We start from the raw sequence: 12,068 nt of genomic DNA, 5'->3' as shown, positions 1-12,068 counted from the left end.
CTTACAAATGAGTTGGTTTTAAGCATACTGAGGCCTTAAAACCAGCTACAACAGTGAGAGTGGCTGGCCAAAGAAACAAAAGTTCAGTTCAACATCGTTTATCAAAACATATTGTATGGATCCTTTAGGTCTAACAAACGTGTTGAATGTATTTTCATCCTCATTGCATGGCTGATTTTTTGACTGTGTTATTTACATCCGTGTTCTCTGGCTAGCAGTCAGCTACCGCAGCTGCTACTCTTCATTAAACTGCTGCTTCATCTGCATGTCTGTGCAGTGCAAGTTGCACAATCCAAACAAAACAAGGACGCAGTCATTAAAACATTGCTCTATAGCACTACTAGTGGTCAGATACTCCACAGGATATCTTTAATTTACAAACCAATTAACACTACAGTCAACAAAATTATCTACCAGCTCCCAAGTTTCAGCTTCTTCATTCAAATGAAGGCAGTTTTGTCAACATTCTTCTTTTGTATCAGCAGTTCAGTGTAGATTTGATTGATGAAGTTAAATAAGGAGTGGAGAAACATTCTATTTATAGCTGTCTCACTCAGAATAAATGACTGAATGTTTGGGAGCACACAGGTAGTCTGATGCTGCTTTTTTAAAGTCTTGTTATCATCTACCTGCTACTCGTCTGGACACCTGCTGCACCTCCATCCTCACTCTGCTCCGTTCCATCATCCACTGCTGCCTCCTTCTCTCTGTTCTCTGCCTCATCTGAGCTGCTGTCCTCCATGACAAACAGGTTCTTCATGGAGTCTGCCACCGCTTCTCTCAGCTCATCCTCTGACTCCTCAAAGTTCCTGATAAGAAACAGGAACTTAAAATGAGCTCACTTAAAGCAGCAGAATGAAAGTTAGGTTCTACAAAGTATTTCACAAAGGCAGCCATAATCTCATTTAAGGTTATCTCAGTTAAATTTCAGCTGGAGGAGCAAAAAAACTGTGGAAAATGGGATTGTGCAAATGTGGGCTCCTGCACTGATCCTGGTACTGCTCTCCAGATGCACACTGCGAGTGACGGAGAGCTCATAGATGCAGTTACAGTGGGACTGAAATGATAACTTGGTGGTCTTGATTACAAAATATTTCATTTTGGCTGCAGTTCAACTCCAGCGGAGATAAACTGTTAGGCTATCACTCAAATATCATAAAATCATTATATTATAATGTTTAGCATATATCAAATTATTTTTACCGCTAGGTCTGGACTATATCAACGCTATAGGGGAAACACTGACACTGCATGTATTAGGGCAGAATGTGTCACATCTGTAGCTGAAAAACAGGCGCAAAAGCTGCAGTAAATCTGTGACTTACAGCTCGAATTACATGACCTCATCCATTCTAAAGACATCAAAGTGTTGACTTACGTGTCATCATCATCTGACCTCGGCTCTGGACGCTCTTCATCCATCTCCACATCAGAGTCCTCCTCCTCCTCCTCCTCCTCCTCTTCCTGCTCCTCCTCCTCTCTCCTCTCCTCTTCTTCTTCCTCCTCCTCCTTCCTCTCCTCTGCTCTGTCCTTCTCTGGCTCTGAATCTGACAGTAAAGACAGTTCAGTGTACTGTTTTTTTAAAGCAGTTGTTCTAAAAACTGAGATGTTTTTTCTTGGGCTTCTATGTTCTCTCTTCTGACATATGGTGTTCTGCTGCTGTGTTCACTGTTGATCTGTCAGATGTCAGCGTGAGTGAGAGAGTGGTATCTGACCTGCAGTCACTGAGTCTAGAGTTGATGATGTGAGTTCAGCCTGAGCAAGAGCATTCAGGAGGGTGTTGGGGGGGCCATCGACCCACTGCCTGTGACCTGCTGCCTCCTCACCTGAGGGGACATACATGGGTCATGTAACGACATATAAAGATCCAGTTTCTCAGCAGAACTGTTGAATTTCTCCTCAGATATTTTAAGCTGGATGTGATAACTTGACACAATAGCGTCACCTGGATAGAAGGTGAAAACTCACAACTGCATGCTGTTTGATAATAACGTTAGACTATAAATTAGCATTGCAGGTTACGATGCATTGAGACACATGCAGACATTGTTTTTTTTTAAAATAATTTCAAATAATTCCCTCCTGTGTGGCAGCATCATTTGCACCAGTGTAATGTCCAAAAGATCATAGATCAGAGAAGACAATTTTGAAGTTAAATCTGCAATAACACTTGGAGGCAGCAGGAACAATTAGCTATTTATAACACTGACATATCATCACTTTTTAAGTTGATATATTGAAATTGTTAGCAAACAGTTGCCAATTTCCACATCCAGCGGCTGCGGAGCAACATTATCATTCATTTGGAGTCGTGTTCCTGTCCACCTGGTGAATGTAAGTCCAATATTCACTCTCTTTTAGCTCTGTTTTTTCTCTCTACCTCAGGGAAATATTTGGCTCTTCAGCTGCTAAATGCTCCACTAACTTCACCAGCTAGTCGCCAACTGTGTCTGCTGTTTGGTGCTGAGCAGGTAGTGTGCAGTGGGTTTTTAAAGCTGAAAACAGCTTAGATAATGAGAGTGGTGAGAGTGAACCACAACAATAAAGGCGCATAAAAACAAAACAATGAGCTTCAAGACACTAAAATGCTGTGCAGAGCTGAGGGGAGCAGCAGATATGGTGATGGTGAGTTTGTCATTATGATCAATAGATTTCATATTACACTCAGTTATTGGATCCACTATTAGTATAAAACTATTGATTATAGATGCTTTAAGTTAAGGTAAATGCTTTGTAGAGGTCAACATAAGCAGTGGTAAAATTATAAGTTAATATTCTTGTGGAGGTGGGCATGGTTGGTGTTCAGCTGCAGGACAGAGAGGTGTGGAGGTGAGTTGATTGGCACAGCTGGTGCTCCTTGACTAATTGTACTCTCCCTTTCAAATGCAGTAGCATGCTGGACCTCAGATGACTGCTGCACACCACAGAGACAGACGACATGCTGGCTGTCAGATATTGTTTGGCGAAGCCTGAAACTACTATATAATGTGGGACTGAGTGACTCCAGTCGTCAGCATTCAGCTGTGTTACAGGTGTACTGCACCTTGTTCAGCCTCGACCACAGTGTTGTAGACGGAGTTGACATCCATGTTAGCGAGTGCATCCAGCAGAGTCTGAGGAGTCCTCTGGCTCCATCCCCTCCTCACCTCTGACCAATCCCTGAGCTTCAACTCCTCTCCCTCCTGGAAGCTCAGAGTCTGGTTCAGGGGGTCCACTTCCTGTTGGAGGCGTTGGGGGCAGAGTGAGAGACAGAAAGAGAAGAAGAGCAGTGAAAAAGAGACAGAGAGAGTTGAAACTTACCTCCTCCTCCTCCTCATGTCCTCCATCACTCACCTTCTCCTCCTCCTCCCGTTGTTCCTCTTTCTCCTCCTCTGCATCATCGTCATCTAACCGGATCTCAAACATGATTCCCCTCTGCAGAAATGACAAGCAACAAGAGCAAATGACAGGATGGAGTTTATCCACAGGGACATGTAAACTCTCATCTTTTTGTTGTTTTGTAATGTTTTTTTTCACTAAAATACTGCTACCAGATGAGATGCGTTCAGGTGTGTCTGACTCACAGTACAACTGAACAATTACATTTGAACAAAGTATTTTAATTTTGTTTTTTGGTGTAACAATGGATGACAGACTGACATGTAAATCTCATATAGCATATGTAAAAACAAAGGTGTCCAAGATTATTTCTGTTTATGTATGTTTAAGTATGTGTTCGATTATAAGGCAATGCACATTCTTCACTGTTCCCTTCCTTTGCTATATTTTAGTTGGTGTATGGAGGTGTGGGGCAACACGTACTGTAAATGAGCAACATAAAGCCATTGTTTATATTACAGAAAAGAGCAGTAAGAATTATACATAAGGTGGAATCAAGGGAACATACCAACAGACTGTTTATTAAGTCAGGACTAATGATTTGACTAAAGATCTGGTTGGGTTACAGACATTATTAGTTATATACAGGGAGAAAAACAGAGAATTGCCAACAATTTTACAGAGGTTAGTTTGTTTTTAGCTCCAAGTACAAGGACCATAGAAGGAAACTGAATTTTAAGCATCAGTATGCACGGACTGCTTTTAAAGCAGATTTGTATTTCAGTATGTGGTGTCAAACTGTGGAAATCTCTGGAGAATGACTTCCTGGGCACTCACACCAAGACAATTATGAGCAGCAGCGGGCACTTTGGTCACTGGCTGCTTGCTGCCAGCCCTCTAGGAGTCGTCAGCAGAGGGTGGGTCGTTCAAGCAGCATTGCAGACATCGCAATTGCATCACAATCTTTCAGGTTTCCACTGTGTATTACTTAGTAACAATAATGTACCTGGTCTATATTTCTGTCATTTAAAAGATAAAAATGCTGTTTCACTTTCAAAATTACGTTGACAAATCCGGGAAACTGGAGACCACAATGATTAATTTCTCTTCCATTGTCAATATGGAATAGAACAGATGTTTGCTAGGAACTTAAGTACAATGGTTGCTGTGGGAAGAAAATCAAATCCCAATCTGCAAATGACTGCTGCTTCAGCATCCCTGCTAATTTGCATAAAGTTAAACTGCTCAAATTCAAATCCTCCCTCTTGGCACTGGCATTGTGCTGCTCACTGCTGCCAAGGCGTCTTATGAATCTTTGGATATTAGTGCACAGTTAAAGTGTTTTTCAAATATTTTTCAGTTCAAGAAAATGTATTGAGAAACATAATGAGATAATATGAAGTTGACAAATAACAGCTTTTTTTTAGTTGACTGTAATATCTCAACAACTATTGGATGGATAAAATCTGGTACAGATATTCCCTATAGTCCCTACAGAATAGTCTAATAATGTTGGTGGTCCTCTCACTTTTTCACATGACAACAACAAAAAATATTAAAATAGTATGTTAGCGTCACAGGAGAAGGACATCATGTCAGCAGTTCAAATGATATCAGCATGTTATTGAAGTGTGCCAACAACAGTGATGTATTTTCCGGCATGAAATGGAAAGTTTGTCCTGAGATTGCCACAAGAGGAAAAGTAATGGCATCAATAAATCCAAAGGGGTCATCCCCTGAGAGCAGGTATATCCACATTGGAGCTATCAAGAAATGCTGTCTTACACCAAAGAGTATTCAGATCTATTTAATTTTTTTCAGGTAGTTGACGGGGTGAAAACTGAGCTGCAGATAATTTTGATCTTATTTGGGATACATTATGTTGTTCCTGAGTAAATATTCAAATAGTCAGAATTTGGACAGAAATTGGAATTAGTGATTACAAGTGATATTACCAGACTCTTCTGTTAAGACATCACCTCTGACTGACTGAACTGAATATTTAGTTGATGTAATCTCACTTTGTCTTTGTGTTTTCTCTCCAGCAGTCTCCTGTGCTCTCTGTTCTCCTCCCTGATCTTCCTCAGAGCTGCTTCAATGTCCTGCAGCACAAATGAGACACAGGAAGACACACTGATATCTCTCTGATACACCACTGGTCTTCTCCCCAGGAAGCTCTGTGAAGAGCCCCCACATGTTAAAGGATCACAGGAGTTCAATCAGGATCACACCTTTTATCAGGGTCCCCACTCATTTTTAAAACATTCAAACAACCTAGAGACGGGTGCATGTGTTTGTTGTTCAGGGAGCATTTAGAACTTGTTGGATGAATATGTCCTACATGGTTTATTCTGGAACAACTCTGAGGCTGTTTTAATAGTTTTTTGACAATGCAGGTCTATGGCACAGACACATAAGCTTTATGTGGCTACATAGACAATAACTCTTATGATGAATTGAGTACTGGTCTTATTAATCATTTTAATCCCTTTAGAGTATCAGTCAGTTACAGATTTCAACTACACATGTTGGTGTGACTGAGTTTACTGAGTACAAATACCATTAAAGTCAGAATAAGTGTGACTGAACTGTTTATATGTCAGCATTTACCTGTGCAGGTGGGGCTTTCTGTTGCTCTTTACTATCTGCAGGAGGTTCTGGCTCTCTGGGTTTCTCCACCACAAAGGTTCCATGTTTATGTTGTGTATTTGGCTGATCCTGACAGATTATATAAAGAAATATGTTAACATCTCACTCTGTATCATTTTTACGACAGGTATGAATTCAGAATGACTAACTAGTAACACACATTTTTGAAGAAACACCAGTGATACCTTGAGAAGAGAAGTGAATGAACTGTCACAGAAGAGAAGAACCATGTACCAGTACAGTACTGAAATGTCAGCTGACATTTAGGATCGGCCTATCACACTAATAAGCAAGCCAAGCAATGGATGGACTGTGGAATGTTGAGGTCTGCAATCTGTGTGATTGTGTCCTCTAAATTTAAAAGAAGGCTTTTGAAATGAGAGAGACCATGTGGCCTATTTTGTTGGTATCGTCATCATTATGTTTATTATTTTTTCATTATCTTGAAATGAGGACATGAAAGGTACAGAGATGCAGCTTGTGTGTGTACCTCTGCTTCAGCTCTCAGCCTTATCTGTCTCATCTCCTGGTGATACTGCTGTCTGATGACATCCAGCTGATGCAGATACTCCTGCACACACACACACACACACACACACACACACACACACACACACACACACACACACACACACACACATTAAAGGGGAATTCCACCAATGTTTTCAGGTGTTGCGGGGTGCTATTGCACATGTGAAAAAAGTTGTATGCAGACTTTTGAGGCTCCAGAGGGAGCTGTGTGAAATCTGATAATTGCCTTAAGTGAGGTTGAGATGCATCGTGGGTAATGTAGGAACCAGGTTTTGACAAGGAAGAAGAATGTGTGGAATAAGACAGACAATATCTCTGGTTTTGCTGCTTTGACTGCGATCCTTTTGTAAACTGTCGATCATGAGCCTGAAAAAGGAGTTAAAGCAATGCTAAATCAGTGAAAAACTCTTTTAACAAATACAGCAGTATCTCAGTCTTGATGCCTGGAACTAGAGCTCTGATGGAAATTTCACACCAAATATTGTATCAGTAGTTTTCAACCATCTTGAATACTTTTTTTTAACCATTCCTACAAATTTCATCCAGTGTTCATTAAATATGGTACATAACATATCTGGATGACTCTGTGATGCTCTCCCTTCACTAGAATGGTGTGGCTCCTACCTGCTGTCCCTCCCGCCTCCTGTCCTGAGGTGTGTGTTGGTGTCGCCCCACGTCCTGCTCCTGACCACCCGGCTTCCTGTTGCACTCAGCTGTACATGGACGCAGACCCTGGCAGTCAGGGAAGAAAGCTCAAACATAAGAGTGGCTGTGGAATTCAGCACGAGAACCACCAGGAAATTAGTGTGACTGTTAAGGCTTCTGTAATTCTGTAATATATTTCATTTTTAATGATTTTATTTTTGATACTACCATAGGGGGACACCAACATTTGGAATTTTAAATTCTACACATAGGGACTCTGAGTTTTTCTATGTTAATGTTACTGTTTTATAATAATTTTTGTTTCCCCCTCACTTGGCTGGTATACATATTTCTTATTCTGAACGTGGAAAAAACTTATTCTACTGTTGTGGCTCTGCATGGTGCCTCTGAGGTTTACAGGTTTCAGTCATGAGCCTATAGATTAAAAACTCTGCTGATACAGCAAGAGCAACTTCCAAAAACAAAATGTCTTTATATGTAGTCTTCTTTCTATATCCAGAGTACTTGCTTTCCTTAAAACACATCTGTCAGATGTTTTACTAAATGTGAATGTGTTGAAATTCCTCAGTCCTCAACAATCTGTTCTCTCTGTGTGGGATTTATCTAAATTTGAAGGATCTTCAGTGAGTTGATAGCAAAAATGACAAAAATAATCAATTAGAAATATCCAAATAACAAAACAGAGCCTGTTGTACGGTCAGTCACTATGTCTTGAGTGGCAGCATCAATTCCATCAGCAGACTGTGAAGCTGCTGAGCTTCATCATACCAGCTGTTTCTCTGCTCTCAGCTTGTACTGGTTGGCCTCCTGTCTCCTCTGTAGATATTGATTACGAGCTGCAGCCACACTGACAGACACAAACACAGGCAGAGAGAAGAGGTGAGTATGTGACCTCGGCGTTCCACACACTCAGTCACACAGGCCTCTTAGCACAAACCTTATGGGAGTAAACACAAACATTACTTTTTGTGATGAAGTTACACCATTGGTCGGACGGCCAAGTGTTGAAGTTTCCCCATTGGCCATTGTGCTTTCAAAATGATTCAGTATGAACAGTTTTCGATTACATCATCATCAGGGGGCATTTACAGCGCTTCCATAGTCATGTCCACAGCCTACAATGTCCATGTCTGATGGTAACCAGGCCACATACAAATTAAAAGTCCTCTAGTGTTTTATACATGGTCCAGCCTTATACTAGGTTTTGGCCAAGTCTTGTTACCTGTTGTCTGGCAGAGGTTTGCATCTTCCAAGGCTTCGGGATCACATAGGTGTTTACTGTTTGCCAGGGATTGGAACATCTTTGCCTGGGGCAAGACCAATATTTTAATCTCATCATTAAAAGGTATTTCCACAGTGGACGCAGCGTACAGCTTGTACAGTGAAGAAAAGAACAGTGGCACCATGTTTGTAGTTCTGTTTCTGAAAAGCTGGGCACAGTTTATGGAAATACTGGAACGTTGGTTTCACCCCGAGCAAAGATGTTGTCATTCCCGGCAGACACCCATGCAATCACAAAAATACCTTGGAAGATGCAAAGCGCTGCCGAGTGACAGGTTAAACATAATGTTTGTATTTTCCCCATAAAGTTTGCACTGAGAAGCCTGTGTGGCAGAGTCATGGAGTGTACAGAGTGCTGCGATCACATATGGGGCTAGTATAACTAAAGACATGGTTAATATTGTTAATGTTTTTTTAATTGTGTTGGAAACACAAGCTTCAAAAACAAGCTACAGCTTATTGTTGTTTTAAAAGAATAGTTTTGTGAAATGCACTTATTCAATTTCTAGATCAGAAGGTCAACACCACTCTCATGTATGTCAATTAAAGCTGAAGTGCAGGACTTTTGTCTCCCCCTCCTGACAGTAAGTCAAAAACACATGCTTATGTCATAGGCTCCGCTGTAGCCTACTCCGTCACTACTGTTGTGGCTGTGAAAAGGTGGATAAATTGTTTTGAGCGTCACACAACCCCCGCGAAATGACTCACTTCACTTTTAGAATTTGATCCATTCAATTCATTAACATTTGGAAAGTCTAGAAGAACTGCACGATTAAATTATTTTATCCCCATTCAAGTTAGCAACTGGCAGAAGTCTCTGGTGCGAATACTCTGCCCATAGAGCATGCGCAGTATGCGTTCAGTTGGCTAGCACAGGAATGTTGCCACCGACACCAAAGTAAAAAATCTGGTATACTGTGAAATACAGAGCCTATTTACCTGACGGTTATAGGCTTGATCAGCATTGTGTGAACTTTTTTGGCAAGGGCTTGAATGTAATGGATGTTCACTTATATGTAAAAGTTCCACACTGCGGGTTTAAATATGACGCTACAACCAGCAGCTGGTTAGCTTAGTTTAGCATAAAGACTGGAAAAAGAGGGAAACAGCGGTGCCTTTGCAAGAAATAATGTGTCAGATAGCACCATGTGAAACCACAAATTGTTGTTTTTAGACTTTGGTACTGGTAGGAGGATTTTTTTATAAAAAATTTTTTTAACCTTTTTTATATCTGTTTCCAGTCTTTATACTAAGTTAAGCTAACTGTCTCCTGGCTTCAGTTTCATGTTTACCATCCAGATATTAGAGTGATATCAATCTTCTCAGCGCGAAAACCAATAAGCGTATTTCAAATCATGTTGAACTATGCCTTTAAATTAATGTGAAAATATGGTTAGCTGCTAGCTGTAGTTACAGGTGGTGGCTGATGGGTAATGGGTCATGGTGGCATTCTGGTGTTTTGCCACTCACAGCTGGTATGGTTCCACAGGAGGAGCAGCATGGTCTTCACATTGCTGCTTCTCTCTCTCCTGAGGAGGGGGAGGAGGAGGAGGAGGAATGTCCTCCTTGTTCCTCCTCTGAAAGGCATCCAGCTGAGCGTGGTAGTGCTGGTAGTGGCTCACTGGCTGCTGGCCAGACCTGCATCAGTGATACAAAGTCCAGGTCAAAACTGACACACAAACCTCACTGAGACCTTTTATGTCTGAATAGATTTTCACTCACCTTTGGTTCTGCTGCCCGGCAACCTCTCCAGCTGCAGGATAAGAAAGGGGTCCTGCTCTGTGATGGAGGGGCTGCAATTAGCAGTCACATAGTAATGAAAGAAAATAAAATAGAAATTAAGTTAAGAAATAGAATTAGAAAAAGATACAAGAGACACATTTTGCCACTTTCCTTTCCCAACAGGATCCTCTGTCACTTCAGTTTTTACCCAGACAGTACTAGACTCTGCTCTGTTGTTCTGTGTTTGTAATCTGTGTTATCTTATGTTCTGTCTTATTCACTAATGTAGTGTCATGTCCCACTAATAATGAAAAAAGAACTCTTCAGCCTCTATGCTGCCCCTCCGATTTGGCTTAAAGCAAAAGGAGATTAGACAGTTGCAGCTGTTGCCCCCAAACTCTGCAACCATTGACCTCATACAGTTTTATGAGAAAAGATGAAGCTGTGGGCACTGCAACTCCCTTATGTTATGTTCATTTGTCTGTTTGTATTGAAAGAGCCAGTTAAGAACATCTTTATATTTGGTACATTTTTACATTGTTATCACATGTGAAATATTTTCTGATATTGTTGAAGTTGTTGAAGTATTCTGTATATTTTGAATAGTGTATGATAGGTGGACTAAGCTGAGGTTATGTTGATTTTTGCTATTCTTTCTTGAAGTGCTAGAATACAGGTATAAATATTTGAATTATTTATGACAGATGATAGTACTGTAAAGCTGACTAGTGGTGATAGAAAGATGTAGAGATGTCTTTTGACCATGTCATAAAATGTTATACAATGTAGAAATATGTAAATACATTGGTAATGAACCAGGCTGAGATGTAATTTGATGTAACTTGATGTAACTTTTGAATAAGAATGTTCATGTTGTGATCTGTATCTTTAAATAAACCCTCATTCAATGCTTTAACTTCCTCTGGAACTTGTAAGTAAACTAGTTTAATTCCCAAGAAAGTTGGATTTAATTAAATGGAACACAGGTGCAAACTAACATGCCTTGCAGACTAAGTGGTGTTGGAACTTGCTGTAATGCTGTAAAGCAGCCCCTACATGTATTTTATTTACATCCTTCCTTCTGTTTAACACTCTGGAAACTTATTTTATTACTTTATAGGGGGCAGGAGTGTAGGGTCTGAGTGGAACTCTCCAGTCTGGTTTAGCGGGCAGTCTCTTCATGGCGGGCCTGGGCCTCTCTGCAGCTCTAGACTTCTGTATCTTCTCTGGATAACAGGAGAGTCTCAAATTAGAAAAACAAGAAGTGGACATTATCAATAACATTTATACAGGAGACTTAGAATGTAGTCTCCTGTACTAATATTTTTCATGTACACCCATAGGTGGCATGAGTTCTTGTTCTTTTCTCTAAAATAAGTGTTGGAAAATGCCAAAACAGCTCAAAGATGAATGAACTAGAATTATTCTAGTTTTGGTTTACCGTTCAAAGACATTGTGAACTTCCAGAACAGGGATGAAAGTTGAGACAAAGCGGTTAGGTAACCATCGTGAAGCAGACGAACAAGTAGAAACAGACACTCCCTCAATGATTTAAGACAGGCAACATTAACTTTGGGTTCTGATGTTACCAAAACACAATGCCTGCCAAGATGTGACACAATTACAATCAACCCAATCAGGATTCAGCTCGTCTCCCATGGAGACCGAGCGATACAGCAGAGGAGAGAGTTGTGTTCCCTGCAATTAATCAGATGAAGGATCAAAGCCAGTAGCAACAGTAAGGAACCCTGCTGAATGTGCTGTCATTTCACCACCACTGAGTGGCGCCAGAATCTGCATTCAACACATCTGATGACAACTGAAACCATTTAGCTCTTTTCACTGTTGTTGGGCTTTGTGTGATCTATGTAACTTGTGTGTTATATATGTTATGCATGTGC

The 12,068-nt window shown here is 40.7% G+C and overlaps 1 protein-coding gene across 9 annotated transcripts in view; it reads right to left on the bottom strand.

Annotated features, from left to right (window-relative positions):
- LOC137193241 (serine/threonine-protein kinase Nek5-like) overlaps window positions 1–12,068 on the bottom strand; it is a 29,256-nt gene that overhangs the window by 1,287 nt on the left and 15,901 nt on the right. For 8 of the 9 annotated variants that reach the window (XM_067604540.1, XM_067604543.1, XM_067604539.1 and 5 more), the window contains 13 exons: window positions 11,281–11,393; window positions 10,168–10,238; window positions 9,916–10,083; window positions 7,933–8,011; window positions 7,123–7,230; window positions 6,458–6,538; window positions 5,929–6,036; window positions 5,340–5,420; window positions 3,334–3,414; window positions 3,044–3,218; window positions 1,716–1,826; window positions 1,379–1,547; window positions 630–809 (listed from right to left, as the gene is read on the bottom strand). In XM_067604540.1, coding sequence (XP_067460641.1) covers window positions 630–809; window positions 1,379–1,547; window positions 1,716–1,826; window positions 3,044–3,218; window positions 3,334–3,414; window positions 5,340–5,420; window positions 5,929–6,036; window positions 6,458–6,538; window positions 7,123–7,230; window positions 7,933–8,011; window positions 9,916–10,083; window positions 10,168–10,238; window positions 11,281–11,393 — 1,525 coding nt within the window. Of the gene's footprint in view, window positions 1–344; window positions 810–1,378; window positions 1,548–1,715; window positions 1,827–3,043; window positions 3,219–3,333; window positions 3,415–5,339; window positions 5,421–5,928; window positions 6,037–6,457; window positions 6,539–7,122; window positions 7,231–7,932; window positions 8,012–9,915; window positions 10,084–10,167; window positions 10,239–11,280; window positions 11,394–12,068 lie in introns of those variants that run through there. The other variant, XM_067604546.1, reaches the window with a different exon arrangement.

Source organism: Thunnus thynnus, chromosome 11 (assembly GCF_963924715.1).
Source record: "Thunnus thynnus chromosome 11, fThuThy2.1, whole genome shotgun sequence".
Classification (NCBI taxonomy): Eukaryota; Metazoa; Chordata; class Actinopteri; order Scombriformes; family Scombridae; genus Thunnus; species Thunnus thynnus.
This window is presented reverse-complemented; position numbering and strand designations above follow the sequence as displayed.